The 21,911-nt window shown below is 51.8% G+C and overlaps 1 protein-coding gene across 1 annotated transcript in view; it reads left to right on the top strand.

Annotated features, from left to right (window-relative positions):
* Positions 1-21,911, top strand: part of ATRX (ATRX chromatin remodeler) — a 1,771,102-nt gene that overhangs the window by 1,262,070 nt on the left and 487,121 nt on the right. The window contains exon 25 of the mRNA XM_086918408.1: positions 11,777-11,949. Coding sequence (XP_086774534.1) covers positions 11,777-11,949 — 173 coding nt within the window. The remainder of the gene's footprint in view (positions 1-11,776; positions 11,950-21,911) is intronic.

Below are 21,911 nucleotides of genomic sequence, written 5' to 3'. Positions count from 1 at the left end.
TGACTTTAACTTTTGGCCGGGTGATCCGAGGGAGGACTCCTCATCCAAAGACTTCTCTGCTACTCTTCAGTGCCTTAATTTCTTACCTCACGTTTTGGCCCCTACCCACATTCACGGTCACATCTTGGACCAAATCTGGTCCCTACGTTGTAATCTTTCGCCCACCTCCATCCTTCCCTGTGTCTGGTCGGATCACTCCATGATCTCCTTTTCCATCCACTTGGGTCAAGCTGAGAAAGCCCCCCTGCCTAAAAACATCTTGGCTCGAACTGGAATAAGACCGATCTTAATGACCTTTCCTCTTTATTGTCTTCATCTGCTCCTACCCTGACTGACCTGCTTTTGAAAAATCAGGCGGATGCCATTAATACTTGGCTTTCTTCTGCTTGCGACCAGGTCGCCCCATTAAAAAAGGTCAAATCTGCTCGCCCCCACGACGCTAACAAGTGGTTTTCCAATGACCTTAAATCCCTTAAATTAGAGATCTGAAAGAAACACGTTAGTGTTAGATTCCTTACCTTAGAATATCCCCAGGCGTCAGTCTGGATCCGGAAACTTTTGCGTAGCAGTACCCCTGCGCGTCGGTAGGCGTCGTCTGCAGGCGTCCCCTGCGGCTCCGCGTCCGTCGTCGGCGTCGTGCGCCGTGATGACGTCGCTGGAGTATATAGACGCCGCCTCCGCGCGCTGACGTCAGTTCTTCTTTTTTCCGCGCCAGTGGACGCAGATCTGAAGAGCAGTACTCCGGTCTTTTGACCAAGTTTTTCGATAGTTATTTCTCTCTTTGTGCCTGATAGGATGCCTGGGTTCAAGCACTGTGATGACTGTGAGCGCACGATGTCGGTCACAGACCATCACCGCCTCTGTCTCCGGTGTCTGGGCCCCGACCACGACGTGGACTCCTGCGTCGACTGCCGGGCCCTCCCCAACAAGGCTAGGCGGGAGCGGTCCCGCAAGCTACTGGAGCTCCGGGTGTCGGCCCCACGTCGGGACCGGGAGCGGTCCCGGTCCGGCCGGAGATCGAGAGAGCGTTCGAGGGAGCGGTCGCGGAGCCGCGCCGAGCGTTCCGGAAGTCGACACCACTCGTCAGGCTCATCAGGTAGGAAGCACAAGAAGTCGGGGCGTCGTCATCGTACCCCCGACTCCCCCGACGCTCGCGCGATGCGGCCGGGGGCTCGGGTGACCCCAACCCCGCGGCTCCGCGAGAGTCGCTGGCGCGGCCTGCCTCATACCCTCCGGTCCCTGGGCACGGCGCGACGCCTGAGGAGATCGAGGCGTTCCTCATGGCCATGAGGGCGCTCAGTTCTCCGACGGGGCCTACGGTGCCTTCGGGCCCAGTGCTACCGTCTGGGGGCCCTGGCGGTTCGGGTGTCCCTGCCTCGGCGCCGCCGACGGCTCCGGCCCCGGCGCAGGCGACGGCTCCGACCCCGGCGCCGCAAGGGCCTTCGGGTTCGACGCCGGCTGGCCTTCCGGCGCCGTTACCATCGGGGTTACCCCCGGCACCGTCCCCGCGCGGCGCCGGTTCTCCGGTGCCGGCTCCGGCCGGCAGCGGGGTTCCGACGCCGGCTCCGGGCGGCGCCGTCCCCTTACCTTCACCGACGCCGGACGCGGAGCCGGACGGGCGTCGCTCGACGCCGGTTCCGGCGCCGATGGGGCCCTTGAACCCCGAGGAGCCGGTCTACATCGTTGACTCCGAATACGGAGAAGATGAAGAGTTCGGTGAAGGTTGGGAGGGGTCCGAGGACCCTCTGTCACGCGAGTGCCAGTATGACCCGGACTGGACAGGTGACTTGGGGGATGCCAGTGGTCTGGACGACTCTCCTAACCCTGGTTTGATCTCTCCTCCTTTCGTGGCATCGGTGGAGTGAGCTGCATATTCTGTGGTGCTGATGAGGGCTGCCAAGGCCTTACACCTTGAGCTCCCCGTCGCGGCCGTGAGGCCTAACATCCTCACCGAGGTCTTCAAACCGCAGTCATGCCCACAGGAGCCACTGCTGCCGTTTAATGAAGCCTTGTCAGACGTTCTGTTGGGCACTTGGTCCAGGCCCGCTTCAGGTCCGCCTGTTGATCGGAACGTGGCCAGGCGCCACCGTCCTTGTCCGGACGACCCCAAGTTCCTGTCTACCCACCCCACTCCTGAGAGTCTGGTGATCCAGGCCTCGACCTCCCAGTCCGCATTCCCGTCGGCCCCGCCCGACCGGGAATCCAAGAGGTATGACCAATTTGGCAAGAAGGTCTTCTCGTCCATTAGTTTGGGCCTGCGGTCTTGCAACACCGCTTGCCTCTTGGGCCGCTACACCCACTCTGTGTGGGATACGGTCGCGGAACTGCTGCCAGAATGCCCCATGGAGGTGCGGGCAAAACTCGGTCAGGCTGTGGCTGAGGGCCGAGATGCAGCGAAATATTCGATACAGTGTGGTCTTGATACGACCGACTCGCTGGGCAGAGCTATGTCAACGACGGTGGCGATTCGTCACCACGCCTGGCTGAGATCCGCCAATTTTTCGGCAGATGTCCAGAATACCTTGATGGACATGCCGTTCGATGGCTGTCACCTCTTGGGTGACAAGGCGGACCACGCGCTGGAACGCTTCAAGGACTCCAGGGTCACGGCCAAGTCCTTGGGTCTCTCGACCCAGCGTCAGCAAACGGGTTCGTTTCGTCCCTTTCGTGGCCAAGGAAGGGGCGCCCCCACACGTGCTGCCAGCCACGCGCCGCAACAATCCTTTCAACGCGGTGGCGGCCGTGGAAACCGCCGTGGTGGCGGTCGGGGACAACGGCGGGGTCAGACCACACCTTCCCCCGCAGCATCTACCCCAAAATCCTCCTAGTCCGTGCTTTCGGCCCCATGTGACGCCAGTGGGTGGCAGGGTTCGCCATCACCACGCTCACTGGCGCACGATCACTTCGGACAGGTGGGTGCTGCAAATCGTCCGAAGGGGCTACTCCCTCCCCTTCGAGACCTCTCCTCCAGCCATGCCACCGCAGAACCACCGTGTGTCGGGGGACCACTTGACACTTCTGCAGGAGGAAGTTACGGCCCTCTTGGCCAAGGGGGCCATCGAGCGCGTTCCTGGGCCAGAAGTAGGGCGTGGTTGTTATTCCCACTACTTTCTGGTGCCCAAGAAGGACAAGGGGGGCCTACGTCCTATCTTGGATCTAAGGAACGTCAACGGCTTCCTCCGGAAGGAGAAGTTCAAGATGTTGACGTTAGCTCAGGTCTTGGCGGCTCTAGACCCACAAGACTGGATGGTAGCGTTGGACTTGCAGGACGCCTATTTTCACATCCCCGTCCTGCCGGCCCACCGGCGTTACCTGCGGTTCACGGTAGACCAGGAGCATTTTCAGTTTATCGTGCTTCCCTTCGGCCTTACCAGCGCCCCACGGGTGTTCACAAAGGTGATGGCGGTGGTCGCAGCCCATCTGCGCAGGTTGGGGGTTTCAGTCTTCCCCTACCTAGACGACTGGTTGTTGAAGGCGGGCTCGCCCCAGACAGTCGTCCACCACCTTCAGATGACGGCAGACCTCTTGCACGACCTGGGGTTCTCCATCAATGTGCCGAAATCACACCTGTGTCCCTCTCAAAAGCTCCTTTTCATCGGAGCGGTTCTGGACTCGGCGCAGTTCCGGGTTTATCCTCCGGAACGGCGGGTTCGGGATATTCAGGCTTTGATTCCCATCTTTCAGCCGCTATCCCGGGTTTCGGTCAGGTTGACGCTGCGGCTGCTGGGACTGATGGCTTCCTGCATCCTTCTGGTGCATCACGCCCGGTGGCGGATGCGGGCTCTGCAGTGGGACCTGAAGTTTCAGTGGGCCCAGCATCAGGGCAACTTGTCCGACCACGTCTTGATCTCGGAGGGCACTGCAAGACAACTGCAGTGGTGGCTTACGGACCGCGATTGGGTCAAGGGCAAGTCCCTCTCCCTTCCCCAACCGGAGCACGTTGTCGTGACGGACGCGTCCCTCCAGTGCTGGGGTGGCCACTTGGGAGAGGCAGAGATCAGAGGCATCTGGTCTCCGGCGGAGTCCCGGCTCCATATCAACCTGTTGGAGCTGCGGGCGATTCGTCTGGCACTGAAGGCATTTCTCCCCTTTGTCAACGGGAGTGTAGTGCAGGTGTTCACCGACAACACCACCGCCATGTGGTACTGCAACAAACAGGGCGGTGTGGGGTCGTGGACCCTTTGCCAGGAGGCTCTGCGCCTCTGGCAATGGCTGGAACGTCAGGGCGTGACTCTGACGGTTCAACACCTGGCAGGTTCTCTGAACGCCAGGGCGGACGAACTCAGCCGTCGGTGCTCGATGGATCACGAATGGCGTCTGAACTCGGACGTGGCGCAAGGCATCTTTCTGCAATGGGGAGAGCCTTGGTTAGATCTATTCGCCACCGAAGAGAACGCGCAATGTCATCAGTTCTGCGCGTTGGAGTTTCCAAGACGGCACTCGCACGGCGACGCCTTTCGGCGCGAGTGGAGTTGCGGTCTGTTATACGCCTTTCCGCCTATACCACTTCTGCCCAGAGTGCTGAAGAAGATCAGGCGCGACCGGGCCCAAGTTATCCTTGTGGCTCCGGACTGGGCTCGAAGATACTGGTATCCCGAGCTACTCAGCATGTCAGTCGGTCCCCCGATCCGCCTGCCCCTTCAGGAGGACCTTCTGTCGCAGCAGCAGGGGACGGTCCTCCACCCGAACCTGTCCAGTCTCCACCTCCATGCTTGGAGATTGAGCGGCGGCAGTTGAGGCCATTTGACTTGCCTCCTGAAGTCTGTGATGTTATTCTGGCAGCCAGGCGTCCCTCCACTAAGTCGGTATACGCCTGTCGGTGGAACAGATTTGTGGCATGGTGCACAGCAAAGGCTGTGGATCCTCTTTCTGCCCCTCTTTCGGAGGTTCTTCTGTTTCTTCTTTCTCTTGCCCAGCAGGGCTCTGCTCGGGGCACTATCAAGGGCTACCTTTCTGCCCTTTCAGCCTTTTTGAGGCTTCCTGATCAGCCTTCTTTGTTCAAATCCCCGATTGTAACTCGATTCTTGAAAGGCATCACTCACATGTTTCCACCTGTTCCGTTTGTGATGCCTCAGTGGGATTTGAACCTGGTTCTAACTTTTCTGATGTGTGCTCCCTTTGAGCCCCTTCATTCTTGCCCTCTCCGTCTCCTGACTTTAAAGACGGCTTTCCTGGTTGCCATCACCTCTGCCAGGAGGGTGAGTGAGCTCCAGGCTCTTTCTGTCCAACCTCCTTTCCTGTCCATTCATCCTGACAAGGTGGTTCTGAGGACTAGACCTTCTTTCCTGCCCAAGGTTGTTTCGGCCTTTCACATCGGGCAGTCCATCACCCTCCCTTCCTTCTTCCCGCCTCCGCATCCTTCAAAGGATGAAGAGCGGCTCCATCGTCTGGACCCAAAACGTGCGCTTTCATTTTACATGGATCGCACACGCCAGTTCCGGGTGGATGACCAACTGTTTGTTGGCTACGTGGGTGCGAAGAAGGGACGGGCGGTCTGTAAAAAGACCATCTCTCGATGGGTCGTTCTCTGCATCAAAGCGTGCTACTCTTTGGCTCGGAAGGAGCCTCCTGTTGGGCTGAGGGCCCATTCCACTCGGGCCACGGCGGCTACCACTGCCCTGGGCCGGGGAGTCCCCTTGCAGGACATTTGCCAAGCGGCTACGTGGGCCTCGCTGCACACCTTTGCGAGGCACTACTGCCTGGACAGTCAAGTCCGGAGGGATGGCTTCTTTGGCCGTTCTGTCCTCCAGGACTTTCTGGTGTAGTATTGTATTGGTTCGCAGACCCACCACCGGGGTTGGTATTGCTGGGGTATGTATTCTAAGGTAAGGAATCTAACACTAACGTGTTTCTTTCAGATGAACAAGTTACTTACCTTCGGTAACGATATATCTGTAAGAAACATTAGTTAGTGTTAGATTCCTTACCGAACCCACCCATCCTCCCCGTTCTGCGAACTGATACCTAGGGTTAAGGACATCCCTTTCAGGGCCCTAGTTTTTTACATGGCACCAGTGTTGGTTCTCTCATGGCTCTGCGTCTCCTGGCGCGGAAAAGCTGTGTACAAAGAACTGACGTCAGCGCGCGGAGGCGGCGTCTATATACTCCAGCGACGTCATCACGACGCCGACGACGGACGCGGAGCCGCAGGGGACGCCTGCAGACGACGCCTACCGACGCGCAGGGGTACTGCTACGCAAAAGTTTCCGGATCCAGACTGACGCCTGGGGATATTCTAAGGTAAGGAATCTAACACTAACTAATGTTTCTTACAGATATATCGTTACCGAAAGGAAGTAACTTGTTCCTTAGGCGCTCGGAGCGTCATTGGCGACGCAACTACTGCCCTACCCTCCGCCTCAAATATAAAGCCCTCCTTAATACCTACAAAAAAGCCATCTTAGCGGCCAAATCTAAATACTTTACTGAGAGAGTGGCCCTCTCGGCCAACAAATCCCGTGAGATTTTCTCACTAGTTCATAGTCTTGCCACCTCTGATCACCCCTGTCTCTCCCCTGCCCCCTCTCAATCTCTCTGTCACTCCTTGAACGATTATTTCATTAATAAAATCATTACCATTAAGGCCAACATTCCCATTGTGTCTCAACCTGAACTTTCTGATTATTCTCCTCTGTCTCCTTCTGTTCTGGATCACTTTGAACCAATTTTACCGGAGCTTTTCCTCGACCTGCTTGTCAAGGTCAAGTCCGGTTCTCCTGCGGACTGTGCTCCCGCACGGATCCTCAGAACTCTATAGTAGCTGTTCCATCCCCCCCCCCTTACTTTTCTCAACACTTCTTTGGCCTCGGGTTGTGTTCCCTCCCCTTTTAAATCCGCTATAGTTTTTCCTATTTTGAAAAAAGCCGGTCTTGACCCCTCTCTTCCATCTAATTTCAGGCCGATTTCCCTTCTTCCCTATCTAGGGAAGATCCTCGAAAGCCACGTGACATCTTGCATCTCCACTTACATTGAGGAGAACCATCTCTTGGCCTCCCACCAGGCGGGCTTTCGTCCCGGCCACTCCACTGAGGGCGTGGTCCTCGCGGTCCTGGATGAACTTAAGGGGAAGGCCGACAGCAATCTCCCCCAGGCCTTGGTCCTTTTGGATTTGTCCGCTGCGTTTGACACGGTCGATCATGCCATCCTTCTCGACCGTGTCAGCGCAGCGGGCATCCAAGGCACTGCCTTCTCCTGGATCGCGTCCTTCCTCCAAGGCAGATCACAGGCAGTTCACCTCACTGATTTTTCTGCTCCCCCTCTTCAAGTCACCTGTGGGGTCCCTCAAGGCTCTTCCCTTTCCCCACTTCTCTTCAACCTTTACATCCGCCCCCTCATCTCCTCTCTTCTCGAGCTGGGGGTCTCTGTGTACAATTACGCAGATGACCTCCAGCTCGTCTTTGATCTTTCATCCCCAGCTGACTCTCTCCCTAAGTTTTGTTCCACTCTTGTTTTCATTTCCCAGTGGATGAGCTTCAATCACTTGAAGCTCAATCCCGATAAGACAGAGCTCGTCCTCACTGGTGGTTCGTCTAATCCCTGGTCCTCAGCTCACTGGCCCCTTTCTTTTGGCCCTCCCCTGTTTCCTCTGTCCGGACTTTGGGCATCAAGATCAGCAATGATCTGTCCATGCATGCCCAAATCAGTTCCGTCGTGTCTTCTTGTTTTTCTTCCCTCCGTTTAATCCGTAAGATCTCCCGGTTCTTTTCTGTGGATGCTCTTAAAACCATTATCACGGCCGTCATTACATCCCGCCTGGATTATGGAAACGGCTTGTACGTAGGTATTCCTGCCTACGAAACTCGCCGTCTCCAGGCCATCCAAAACCAGGCGGCCCGCCTTATCCTTCGTCTCCCCAAATTCTCCCACATCACCCCTGCCCTCAAAACCCTCCACTGGCTCCCGGTTCATTTCAGGTCTCATTTCAAACTAGCTTGCTTGGCCTTTCGGGCGCACGCTCGCTCTGCCCCGCTTTTCATCAACTCACTTATCTCTTCTCACGCCCCCAGCCGTACCCTCCGCTCTTCTTCACGTCCCCCGCTTCCGCAAATCCCGCACCGGGGGCACCCGATTCTCTGTGCTGGCCCCCCATATTTGGAACAATCTCCCTCTCTCCATTCGCTCTATCCCTATTTTTTCTCACTTTCGTAAAGCTCTTAAAACTTTTCTTTTCCTTCAGGCATTCCCCAGCTAATCTCCTTGGGTTTCCTCTGTAGATTCTGATGTGCTCCTCAGCGCCAGGAAGCCGCTTGGCCGCAGTGCGCTTTAGAAATTTCTTTTTCATTTCATTTCATTTCTTCCCGCCTCCGCACCCTTCCAAGGAGGAGGAGTGACTCCACCCTCTGGTCCAAAACCGTGCTCTGTCCTTCTACTTTGACTGCACTAAAGAATTTCGGATGGACGATCAACTCTTCGTGGGTTATGTAGTGCCAAGAAAGGTTGGGACGTGCACAAATGTACCATCTCTCAATGGGTTGTCTTATGGATCAAGATCTGTTATTCTTTGGCATAAAGGGAACCTCCAGTAAGACTGCGCGACCACTCTACCAGGGCGACCACAGCCACTCCTGCTTGGGGACGTGGAGTTCCGATGGTTGACATCTGCCAGGCAGCCACATGGGCATCCCTGCACACATTCACTAAACATTACTGCATGGACTGCTAAGTCCGGAGACACAGCTTCTTTGGCTGTTCTGTTCTCCAGGACTTTCTGGTGTGAACTTAGTTCGCAGACCCACCACCAGGGTTGGTATTGCTGGGGTATCTATTCAAAGGTAATGAATCTATAACTACAGTCTATTTCAGATGAACAAGTTACTTTCCTTCGGTAACAATGTATCTGTAAGAGCCATATGTAGTTATAGATTCCTTACCGCCCCACCCATCCTCCCCGTTCTGCGAACAGACTTCTAGGGTAAGGGATTCCCTTCTAGGGCCCTAGTTATGTGCACCAGTAGTCCGTGTCTTGCATGGCTCTGCGCTTCTGGTGTGGAGGCCGTGTCAGAACTGATGTAAGCTCTCATGTTCGGTGTGTAAGTAGACACCATAACGTCATCCTGGCGACCACGACTAACGTGGAGTCGACAGACACCACCTACCGACTCGCAGGCTTACTGCTATGTCAAAATTTCTCCAGATCCAGTCTGATACCAAGAGGGTAATTCCAAGGTAAGGAATCTATAACTACATTTGTCTTTTACATATACATTGTTACCAAAGTTAAAAAACGTATTAGATTATTGTCATGAACAAAATTACGACAAATCCAATAAGGGGAACTGACATGCATTTTTTAAGTTTTAATTGAAAATAGGTACCAAAAGTGCAAAGTCCTAACCGCAAGTAACTGGTCGCGATAGACCAGGTCAGAGTCAAAAGTTAATGCTAAGTGCAATAGACTTCTGGGTAGACAGAGGAACCATGTTCGTCTCTGTGGAAAGTTTACCTTTTGACTTAACTACTTTTTCCTCAATAAACGCTTCTGTCAATGAGTTGTCGGTGGGGCAAGCTGCATCAGAAGCTGGACTCGACAACTAGGTAACGGTGTGCTCCTCAACGAAAGTGGGAAAGCTCTGAGCAGGCGAAGTCTGTGCCGAGGAAGGCCTGGACATCTAACAGGTTCCGCTGGGTCTCCAGGCAGAAAGTGTGTAAAAAATGTTCAAAGTCCCACAACTTGCTGTATTGGGACAGACTGGTCCAGGTGCTTGGAGGGGGGGGAGGGGGGGGGGGGGGGGGTAGCACTTGATGGTTAGTCCAGGGCATTTCTAGTTGAAGCTGGTCATCCAAGCTTCTACTAAAATTGGGCTTTTTGCAGCGTTTTTGTCTGCAGTTTAATAAGTGGTCCGCCAAGAGGCACTTTGAGTCCACTGCTTTGTCTTGGTTACATGTGGGAACAAGTCTAGCCCGTAGTATTCTCCTTCCAGTCACAGTCCTTGTTTTGTCTTCCACAGGTCGAGAAGTGTTGTGAAGAATGTACACAGTGCTGCCTCATTTGTGCCTGGCACTAGCTTGTGGATGGGGTGATTCTTGGCTCATCCCTAACTGAAAGGACAAAATTCCCAGCATAACCCTACCCACTTTTGCAGCAGTGCCTGTGTCCTGCTGCATACAATCCCACAGAGCCCCTCTTTACCTAAATCTAGCATACCAGAATCTTTCTTCCTATTGTGCAAAGCTCCTGTGCCACCCATAGGTGTGGCCCAGAAAATGAGCAAACCCTCCCTTTTGTTCACTCAAAACCAGTTCTGGGGACAGTTCTCTTCCCACTGAGATTGTTACCTGGCTGTCAAGGACAGTAGAAGAGACAGGCCCAGGTGTGAGCTACATCTGCCTGTGACAAGGCAGGCCCCTTCAAAGATAATGAAGTTGTTTGACCTGCCCGGATGGTCATGCTATCAGAGGAACCGGACAGTTCCCCACACCCAAGCCTGCTGTCATCTCTGGGAGCCAATTCACACATAATTAAGGAGCTATACAGTTTGTGGGAGACACGTTGCTCATGCAAATGAGCTGCTAGAGGCTATTTGTTGTAAATCCCAACTTACAAATGGATTGGTAATAAATATTTATAGAAGTCTATGGATGAACATATTTTTATCTAGTTCCTAAGTGGAGATAACATTATTTCGTTTTAATTTTCAATCTCAATGCTTTAGTATGGAACAGCTAACCCTGATACAATGAAAATAGTGGTTTAGGCCTGTATATGTGTATAAGGGCATGTTTAACATGAAACTGGTAAATGTCCTACTTTTAAATACCAGAACACAAAACGATAACTTAGAAGGGACTTATCAATATCTAAAAGGACGTGAAAAGAGGTTGTATTAACAAGCCAAATATGCAACTTCAACCTGCACAGCCAGGTTACTGGTGGCAGGTATGCAGTCCTGTTTTTCAGCGATGGCACAGAATGCTGCAGTCAGCTAGTGCCTTTTAACCTACAGGCCCTAGGTATACTTTGTACTAGGGATGTATAGGTCAGTTAAGTTTGCCATGTAGGTGTATACTAGATTGACATGTTTTAGGGGCAGAGTACATACACTGGACAGCAGTGACGACGCCTGCAGAGTAAAAAAAAAACAGCTGCAGAGCCTAGCAAAAAGTTGGGATGACCACTCAAAAAGGGGTATTTTCCTACTCTTTTGACATTTTGTACCCCTCTTTCCCCCATCGCTCAGAAGAGGAGAGACTCCATTGAGTGCTCATTCCACCAGATCTTAGGCTGCTCCCACTACATGGGATGGGAGTGCCCATCCAGAAATCTGACAGGATGGTATGTGGACATCAGTGCACACGTTCACAAAGCGCTAATGCCTTGCCACTCATGTCCTAGGGATGGGCATTTTGTCTGTTCAGTTCAGACATTTTAGTTTGAGCCATTCGCAGACCCGTCACCTTGGGAGGTACTGCTTGGTGAGGAATATGCAATTCGAAGTATCCATCAGAAGAACAAGTTACTTAACTTCAGTGATGCTCTTTCTGGTGAATACTCTTTATCTAAACACACTGCCCTCGCTCATCCCCGTTTAGCAAAATGCTCTCTTTTTCCGTATATAAAAAGGTATAAATCTAGAGATCTACACAGTCATATCTGATCAGTTATTGAGCTCCTCATCCAAGGGTGTGGAAAGAGTTGAGAAAGAAAATTACATCACTCAATTTTGTACATGATGGGTGAGGCTGTCATTAGTATTTTTCCAGTTTCTTCCATATTTTTGTTACATGTGGTGTTCTTTCATTTCAAAGAATATTTATGTGATCATATGTTTTTTAATAGGGCACCAGCACCAAAAGTGAAAAAAGGGAAGAAAGAAAGTAGCAGTGCAAGTGAGAGTGGCAGTGAAAATGATGTGGAAGTGATCAAAGTCTGGAATTCACGATCCCGAGGTGGTGGGGATGGAACTGCAGAGGAGGGACCAAACAACAACATACCTGCAAAGTTGGAAGCGAGTGAGTATTTTTGTAATGCATTTGGTCTGCGTTACCTGGTGTTCACGTTTAGTAGATGGAAGCATAATATGCACATTCAATTTGTTTGTTATGGCTGTTAAGGGCTTGCCAGGCTATTCGCGCATCCAATATTCTAATCTTCACCATAGCAGCTTTCTCTCTCTACAAAGAAACTATTATTGTCTAGCCCTGGTGCATGGTTTTGTACCTGGATAGCAATACCAAGTGGTTTCACAGGCTGCCAACTGTAATCTGTAGCTTCCTCGTGGTTGAGGAAGGATGTGTGCATTGCCAACATCTAGTACTATTTTTCTTGTGCTTGGCTGTCACACTGCTGGCCTGGATTCATTCAGTGCACCTCCAGTTGTTTTTCCCTCACAGCATAAGTTGTTCTGCTTTCTGTTTGTGTTTACTTATGTTTCGCCTGTGAATGCACATGCATTGCTTCAAGTGCTGATAAGATTTTCTTTGAAGCACCTTGGCTTGGGCTCCAGTCTGTATGTCAGTGACCTGTTTTTGTTGATTGTGACTTGAATGCTTAGAATACTTCAGAAAATAATAAATATGGAGCCCCTGAAGGTGCACCATGTAAGAATCTTGCCCCTTGTCCTGGTATTGTCTGCTTCAGTGGCCAACGTTGCTGTCTCTACCATCTACTGTTCCAGCTGTGGTGCTGAGGGCCAGTCTGTTACCCTTAACTGCATAGGTGGTGTCTGATGACTTCTTGCTGATCTTGCCACATCTGTTTCTGGCCACATCTTCGGGACTCCATCTCCCAGAATCACCGGGGGAGTGCGGAAGGAGCCTGTTGAAACGCCTGTGCCGCCACACATGCTCAAAAGTGATTGGTGCCTCCCACGACAGGCCCGTCATAGCCCGGAGGAGGCTGGGCTGGGCTGGGCCTATTCACTTGGCCAGTTACTGGAGACATTCCCCATACTCCTATTGGAGCACTGTGTCTACTCTGCCTATCTGCTGGTGAACTTTCAGCATTTAAGGAGAAGGTAGGAAGGCGTTTTGCCCTATTTCGCCTCTGTATATCAACTATGTGAACTGCTGGGAAGGCCGCCTGTTGAGTGTGGCAGATAGCACTCGCTCTTATTCGTGTACATCGTCACTTTGGCAGCATTTGCATAGCTCTTAGCTCTACTGAGCCCGCTGGGACTAGGTCATTGGAGCCTCCTTACATTTGTCTATCAGGACTGAGGTGATAAAGGTATTGTAGTTTGCCTTTTTATTATTGAAGTTGTAATCCTCTGACTCTTTGGAGACTGCCTATTGAGAATTAAAATGAGTAAAAAGAAGGTTTTTAAGGAAAAGCAAGGGCCTGGAGCTGTTGGGACACTGAATGCCTTCTTAACAACGGCTGAATCTGCCCTTACTCATGAAATTAGGCTAACTGAGAGAAGGCTTTCCTTGGACTCACTGATTGTGCATAAACGTTCTTCTCTAGGTGGAGGAGCCTTAGCCACTGAAGGCTCGAAGTCCTCAGGTAAGAGGCACAAGAAGTCGGAGAGGCGACATCGCTCTTCTGACTACCCCCGATGCTCGCGCGACGCGGCCGGGGGTTCGGGCGACACAGCCCCCTCGGCTCCTCCGGAGCCGCAGGCGTCTCGGCCTGCTCCATACCAGACGGTCCCTGGGCAGAACGCGACGCCGGATGGCCATGAGGTTGCTCACTCCTCCATCAGGTTCCGCGGTGCCTTTGGGCCAATCGGCCCCAACTGGGTCCCCAAGCGGGCAGGGTGCTTCGGCCTCGGCGACTTCGGTCCCGACGCCGCAGGGACCCTCCGGATCCGGGTCGTCGCCGGTCGACATCACAACCTTGCCGGCGCCGTCCCAGGACGCCGTCCTCCCCGGTCCTACCCTCTATTTTGGTCCGACGTCGGAGCGGCGCCGTATTCGACGCCGCTAGATTTCTACTTCCCTTCCCCATCCTTTGAACCTGAGTATCAGGAGATGGGTGACGAGGAGGATTGGGAGGGGTCCGAGGACTCTCTGGCACGTGAGTGCCAGTCTTCTCAGGACTGGGCAGGTGAGCTAGGGGAGGCCAGTGGTCTGGACACTTCGCCCGACACTGGTTTGGTCTCCCCTCCTACCGTGGCTACGGAGGAGAGGGCTGCCTATAGTGTGGGTTGACGCGGGCTGCCAAGGCCTTGGGCCTTGAGCTCCCCGTCGCAACCGTGAGGACTAACCTCCTCACTGAGGTCCTTAAACCGCAGGCAAGCTCGGCTGAGCCTCTGCTGCCGTTTAATGAGGCCTTGTCTGACGTTCTTCTGGGCACTTGGTCCAAGCCCGCTACAGGTCCGCCTGTAGATAGGAACGTGGCCAGGTGCCACTGCCCGGCTCCGGGCGACCCTTGCTTCCTGTCCACCCACCCCCAAGAGCCTGGTCATCCAGGCCTCTAACTCCCAGACCGCATTCCCGACGGCTCCTCCTGATCGGGAATCCAAGAGGTACGAACAGTATGGTACAATATGTTCTCCTCACTTAGTTTGGGGTTGCGGTCAGTCAAAACAGCGTGCCTCTTGGGCAGTTACACCCACTCTCTGTGGAACACGGTCACGGACGTGCTGCCACAATGTCCGGAGGGGGTCCGGACTAAACTCACCCAAGACCTTGTGGAGGGTCGAGATGCGGCACGGTATTCCATCCAGTGTGGGCTGGATACCACGGACTCGCTGGGCAGGGCGATGGCAACGACGGTGGCGATTCGTCACCACGCCTGGCTGAGGTCCGCCAACTTTTCGGCTGATGTCCAAAACACACTTATGAACATGCCGTTTGATGGCCGTCGCCTCTTTGGCGACCAGGCAGACAGTGCGCTTGAGCGCTTTAAGGACTCCAGGGCTACGGCCAAGTCCTTGGGCCTCTCGGCCCCTCGCCAGCAGACTGTTGCCTTTCGCTCCTTTCGTGGCCAAGGAAGGGGTGCTCCCACACGTCCTGCCAGCCACGGACCGCAGACTAACATCCAGCGTGGTGGCGGACGTGGTAACCGCCGTGGCAGCGGTCGGGGACAACGGTGAGGTCAGTCCACACCTACCCCTGCAGCATCCGCCACAAAATCCTCCTAGTCCGAGCTTTGAGTTTGAGTTTGAGTTTAAAAGTTCTTATATAGCGCTCTTACACCAGCGGTTTCATGGCGCTGTAACTGGCAGATCTCCACAAGGGACAAAGGGAGGAGGACAGGTGACAGGGGACTAAGTAAAGATTTTACTGAAAAAATAAGCTTTAAGTTTCTTTCGAAACTGAGAATATGGAGTTAGGGATCTGAGCTCTAAGGGTAATGAATTCAGGCCCATGCGACGCCAGTGGGGGGCAGGGTTCGCCATCACCTCCTCCACTGGCACACCGTCACATCGGACAGGTGAGTGCTGCAAATCGTCCGAAGGGGCTTCTCCCTCCCCTTCGAGGCGACCCCTCCAGCCATGCCACCGCAGTACAACCGCGTGTCGGGGGATCACTTGCAACTTCTGCAAGAGGAAGTTACAGCCCTCTTGGCCAAGGGGGCCTTCGAGTACGTTCCTGGGCCAGAAGTAGGGTGTGGTTGCTACTCCCACTACTTTTTGGTTCCCAAGAAGGACAAAGGGGGCCTACGCCCTATCTTGGATCTCCGGAACGTCAACGTCTTCCTCCAGAAGAAGAAGTTCAAGATGCTGACTTTGGCTCAGGTCTTAGCTGCTCTAGACCCAGAAGACTGGATGGTAGCGTTGGACTTGCAGGACGCATATTTTCACATCCCTGTCCTGCCGGCCCACCAGCGTTACCTGCGGTTCACGGTAGGCCACGAGCACTTTCAGTTTACCGTGCTCCCCTTCGGCCTTACCAGCGCCCCATGGGTGTTCACGAAAGTGATGGCGGTGGTCGCAGCTCATCTGCACAGGTTAGGGATTTCAGTCTTCGACGACTGGTTGTTGAAGGCGGGCTCGCCCCTCGTCCGCCACCTCCAGACTACGGCCGACCTCCTGGGATTCTCCATCAATGTGCCGAAGTCGCACCTGTGTCCCTCTCAGAAGCTCCTCTTCATCGGAGCGGTTCCAGACTCGGTGCAGTTTCGGGTTTATCCTCCCGAACAGCGGGTTCGGGATATTCAGGCTCTGATTCCGATTTTTTAGCCGTTATCCCGAGTCTCGGTCAGGTTGACGCTGCAGCTTCTGGGGCTGATGGCCTCCTGCATCCTTCTGGTGCATCACGGCAGATGTGGGCTCTGCAGTTGGACCTGAAGTTTCAGTGGGCCCAGCATCAGGGCAACTTGTCCGACCATGTCTTGATCTCGCAGGGCACTGCAAGACAGTTGCAGTGTTGGCTCACGGATCGCGATTGGGCCCGTGGCAGATCCCTCTCCCTACCCCAAACGGAGCACGTAGTTGTGGCGGTTGGGGGCGGCCACATGGGCGAGGCGGAGATCAGAGGCATTTGGTCTCCTGCGGAGTCCCGGCTCCACTGCAACCTTCTGAAGCTGCGGGCGATCCGGCTTGCACTGAAGGCATTCCTCCCCTCTGTCCGGGGGAGTGTACTGCCAGTGTTCACTGACAACACCACCGCCATGTGGTACTCCAACAAACAGGGCGGGGTGGGGTCGTGGACCCTATCTATGCCTGGAGGCTCTGCGCCTCTGCCTGTGGCTGGAACATCAGGGCGTGACCCTGGTGGTTCAACACCTGGCAGGTTCTCTGAACGCCAGGGCGGACGAACTCAGCCGTCTGTGCATGATGGATCACGAATGGCGTCTGAACTCTGACGTGGCGCAAGGCCTCTTTCAGCAGTGGGGAGGGCCTTGGTTAGATCTATTCGTCACAGAAGAGAACGTGCAATGTCATCAGTTCTGGTGGTTGGATTTTCTAAGGCGGCACTCGCTCGGAGACTCTATTCGTCGCGAGTGGAGCTGCGGTCTGTTGTACGCCTTTCTGCCTAGAGTGCTGAACAAGATCAGGCGCGACCGGGCCCAAGTTATCCTTGTGGCTCCGGACTGGGCACGAAGATACTGGTATCCCAAGCTACTCCGCATGTCTGTCGATCCCCCGATTCGTCTGCCTCTTCAGGAGGTCCTTTCTCTCACTGGTTCCACATCAAAAATTACGGCTCACGCCATCCCTGTTAATAAGACACCCAGAACCAAGCCAACTGAAATTGGCGATCTGGCTCCTGAAGTCTTAGAGTTTAATTACTTAAACCTACCACCAGACTGTATGAACATAATTAAAGAAGCTAGAAGACCCACTACCAAGGCATGTTATGCCGCTAAGTGGAAAAGATTTGCAATATATTGTAACAATAAACATATTGATCCTCTGGATGTTTCCATCCAAAATATTATTTGCTACCTTCTACACCTACAAAGGTCGAATCTAGCTTGCCCCAGTATTGGAACTTTCATAGATTCCCATGCTTTGTATCATTCCCCGTCGTCGGAATGGGAGCCTCGGTAGTATCACAACCATAGAAACAAAGGAGAAAAATAGGCCTAGGCCTCATCTCCTTTTGTATCCTATCACCCTCTTTGTGCAAAAGAGACCAAACTTTTGTCAGGACCAATCTGAGCAGCCTCATCCCCTGGAACCTTCCTGAGAGAGCTCAGAGCCTCAGATTTTTCTACCGCACATTGTGCTAGGGAGTCTCCACTGAGCTCTGCTCAGTTTTTCTCATTCTAACTGTTTATTTCTTCAAGTTTTCTACTTCAATCAGGACATGTCTGACAAGGAGAAGAAGGCCTTATTCAGGTCCTGTGTGTCTTGTGGAAAAAAGTGTCTTTTTGTGGAGGAGAAGCATGAAAGCTGTATCTATTGCTTATAGCCTGACCACAAGGCCACAGACTGTAACATTTGTAGAACCTTCTCAACTAAGCGTGGGGCTGCCTGTAATATTTGATCAGCTGTTCTTCTGTACTCGTTTGTGTGGATCCTGACAAAGCACTTTGAGACCCCTGGGTTATAACGCGCTATATAAATCAAATAAATAAATTAAAAAAATAAGACACTTCGTGACAGAGAGGCCTGACAGGCCTGGCTTCAAAAAATGAAGACTCGGAAGGAGGTTCTCTCATCGGATGAAGAGGGTTCGACATCTCTGGCTTCCTCTCACAGATCCAAGAAGAGGGGTAGGTCTCCTCCTGGTTCTTCTTCAGCTGAGCCCCCTTCTAAGGCCCCTCATAAGATCTCGGACAGGTCTCAGAGGGCTAGTCCCCTGCAATCTCCTCACGGAAGTGAAAAGGAGAAGCAGGGACAGGCTGCTGGATTAGTTACACTCTCTATCTCTTCTATCACTTCTCCTCCGTCCAAAAAGGAAAGGACTGGTGACAAACACTCTACAGGCACTCCAGGGACCGTGCCTGAGAAAAAACTGCGTCCGTCGACGACAAAAACATCAGGTACTTTGACGACGATTACTTCTGGGAAAATTCCCACTGCTTCCTTGGCTCCGTCGACGGGCTCGTCGGCGGTAGCGGTTTCCTGGTTCGTCGACGATAACTTCTTCAACGTCGACAATGGTGGTCTCCGGAAAGCTGCTGTCGACGGCATCGTCCATGACGAAAACTCCGTCGACGACGACAACGACTTTGACGACCACAATGATGGTGATGACGACGAGTTCGTCTACGAGACAGTCGACGATCATCCCGACGACGACGGCACAGAAGACCTTGTCGACGGAGTCTTGGACGACCTCCGCACCGTCGAAGCAGTCGACGGGTAAAAAACTGCAATTTCCTCTGCAGAGAATGAAAATTACACCTGAGATGACGTCTCCTTGACGAGTTTCGACAGATCTACCGACATTGCTTCTAGATGACGATTCGGAGGAGGAGGAGGAGAATGAAGGCCATTTTGGGGATGCCTACAGTCCCTCAGACTTAAATGTAAAATTCCAGGACACTGACACAGAGGAATACTATGAGCAATGTGACCAACGGGTGCATCAATATGTTCTGCAAGGACTACGTCCACCTGGTTTAGGGCAGGACATGGTGGCCATGCCCGCCTCTTTAATTTCTGACCTGCAGTTGATGCTGCAGGACTATAGGAACACGTTTCCTTCGGAACAGTCAATGCAGTCTACGCAACCTCCACCTCAGGCGTTGCCGCAAGCGCAGCCAGTGGTCGAACTTCCTCCGTCATAAGTGGTGTCTCTCACACCACCAACGGTCATTCCTAGGGTCCTTTCCCGGACCCTCCACTCCTATTCAGCAGGATACCTCTTCGGATGATGAGGTACAGGTGGATCCCTTGACTGATCCATTGCAGGACCCAGACTTGGTTTAAGGAGACAGTGGGTTTCAAGATCCTGATGCCACTGGTCGGGATACTTCTATTTCCCCTCTGGTTGATATAGGGGGGTTCCATAACCTCATGGAGAGAGCTGCAAAGATGTTTGGACTACCGATTTTGAAAGCAGAGTCTGAATGTTTCCTGTATGACTTTAAGGATCAGTACAGAAGATCGGTCAAATCCATTCCTATTATTGAGCATGTGTGGGAGGAAGGTATGAAGATAATGCAAAATCCAGTCACTGTGATTCCGGTTCTCCCCAGGTTGGAAAAGAAGTATAAGGCTCCAGATGGCAGTCCAGCTTGTCTGCTTGGGCAGCCGAAGCCTGATTCGGTGATATCACAGGCTGCTCAAAGCAAGTCCAAGAACCCATCAACACCTTTGACTACGCCTCCGGACAAGGACGGTAGGCGCCTGGATAACGTGGGGGAAGAGGTTTTCTTCCATGGCCAGCTTACTGGTTCGAGCAGCAAATGCTCTCGCCATTCTAGGCAGATACGATCGCCAGATGTGGTGTGACATGGAGCCGTTTGTGGAACAACTGCCAGACTCTGCAAGGGAAGAGGCAAGGAGAGTTCTGATGGAGGGAGAAAAATGATCCTCTGAAGTTATCGACTGTGCTATGGACATAGCGTCCACGGCTTTTCGAGCATTGGCAGGGTCAGCTGTTCTTCGTCGCCAAGGTTGGTTAAGAGCCACCTAGTTTAGTCAGGAGGTCCAAAATAAGATCCTGGGCGTCCCATTTGATGGAGAGGTGCTCTATGGTAAGCATGTTGATGATGCCCTGCAGAATATAACAAGCATTTGCAATGCAATAGGTCTCGCATTAGGAAAGTTTGAGCTATTGGTATTGTAAATGACATTTTTTTTATTTATGTTGTGTGAAAATAGCGAAATTAAACGCGTTGTCATTTACAATGCCACTAGTTATAACTTACGCAAATGTGACACCTATAGCATTTGTAATGCAATATGTGTTGTATTTACGTGAGGGGGTGTAAGGGTGTGAGGGTGTGTGAGGCTGTGCAAGGGTGAGGGTGAGGATGGGTGAGGGGGGGTGAGGGTGAGAGGGGGTGAGAGGGTGTGTGAGGGTGAGAGGGTGAGTGAGGGTGAGAGGGTGAGTGAGGGTGGGTGAAGATGTGTGTCTAAACCAAACGGATGACGGATATAGAAAGACAGGAGGTGTGTGGATAAAGGGTCTATGAGAGAATAAAGAACTGTTTTTCAAGTTAATAAGTATGCAAAAGTCAATACTGAAAAAAGGCATTTTATGAATTTTTTTCTGTTAAATGGTAAATCTCATTCATCATGCAAATTTCTATTAAACACTTTAGGCAAAATAGTTTCTCAGTAAAAGTATTCCATGAAATCCTGTTTCAATGCAATCATATACAACCTCTGCAATAGGAAAACTGCTAAGTATCACTTTAGGTTTAAAACCAACATAAAAGCTTGCTTTCCCCCACCCTCTGGCAGATTATCTAATATTACCCACTTTATTTTACAGTTTAAAAAACAATTCTCATTCACGTTTTATACGCAGTTGGAGTTTAATGTCTTCTACTTAGGGTTATGTACTTTCGGTGTAAGAGTACACTCATGCTAATTCACCGAATTGAACGACTCCACCATTTCAAATCGGTTTCTAAATAGTAGTTACGGTAGGATAAAAATCTAAAATGTACATTTTAGCCGTCATCCATCATGCCCTATTTTCCCCAAACAAATTGGTTTCTTGTTTTAGACAGATTTAAAACAAGTTTACAAAACCAAGTAGCACAACCAGACAAACTGAAGAGGAAGTTAGGCGAACAAACGACTGGTGAGGAACTTCCTTCCCTTTTTGCAGAAATGTGTGTGCTACACTTCCAAAACCTCTACTTGAATATCTATAGTTTCAGCAAAGAAAATGCTACAATTTTGTACAAAACCAGTGCTCTACAAAATACTGTACAGGTTACTTCAGGCCTCCGAAAAAGCATTATAAAATTAGAAAAGTGTATAAAAAAAGGAAGAGAAAAATCAAACCTTGTGGTTTGTGAGCTTCCACCATATGACAGTGCGTCAATTTTCAACCACACCGCCCGCTTGTCTGGATGTGTCAACAGACCATTTTAACATAAAAATAGATGTCCTATTCTGTCTGAGCATAAAACCCGGAAGAGGCTTGATAGGACAAACATTAAGCTTAGTTTCATACTGGATAAGTGGCCACATTGAGTAGCCTGGTGTATCCCGTAGGCACATCCAAGTTGTACAGTCATAGTGGGAGAACACCTTTCCACTTCCACCGAGACCCCCGGACGTTCAAAGAACATTTGGAGATGTTTCTGGCTTAAAACTAGTTACTTAAAATCTGTTTTTCTGTTTTCCTTGCTGCATAATCAAATTTAGCACTTTAAAAGGTCTACTTAAAAAATTGAAATATTTATAAATTATAATGCACAATAATCGGACCAGAATGGCAACCCACGCTACGCCGCTGCCCACTCTGTATATATTTTAAAACATTGGTAACAATAGGCTAAGCAGACAGCTGAGGGGTCAAGCCATGCCTAAAAATCACATGGCTCACTCCTTAATACACATGGAAATCGGCGTTTCTTGCAGCTTTCCAGCTGTACTACTCCTCGGTGGTGTAAATAAAACAATTGTGCATCTGCAGTCTCTGTACTTCTACTGCTCCTTTTGAGAATT

Source organism: Lissotriton vulgaris, chromosome 4_1 (genome assembly GCF_964263255.1).
Source record: "Lissotriton vulgaris chromosome 4_1, aLisVul1.2, whole genome shotgun sequence".
NCBI lineage: Eukaryota > Metazoa > Chordata > Amphibia > Caudata > Salamandridae > Lissotriton > Lissotriton vulgaris.
The sequence above is the reverse complement of the archived record's forward strand: the minus strand, read 5'-3'. Positions and strand labels throughout refer to the sequence as shown.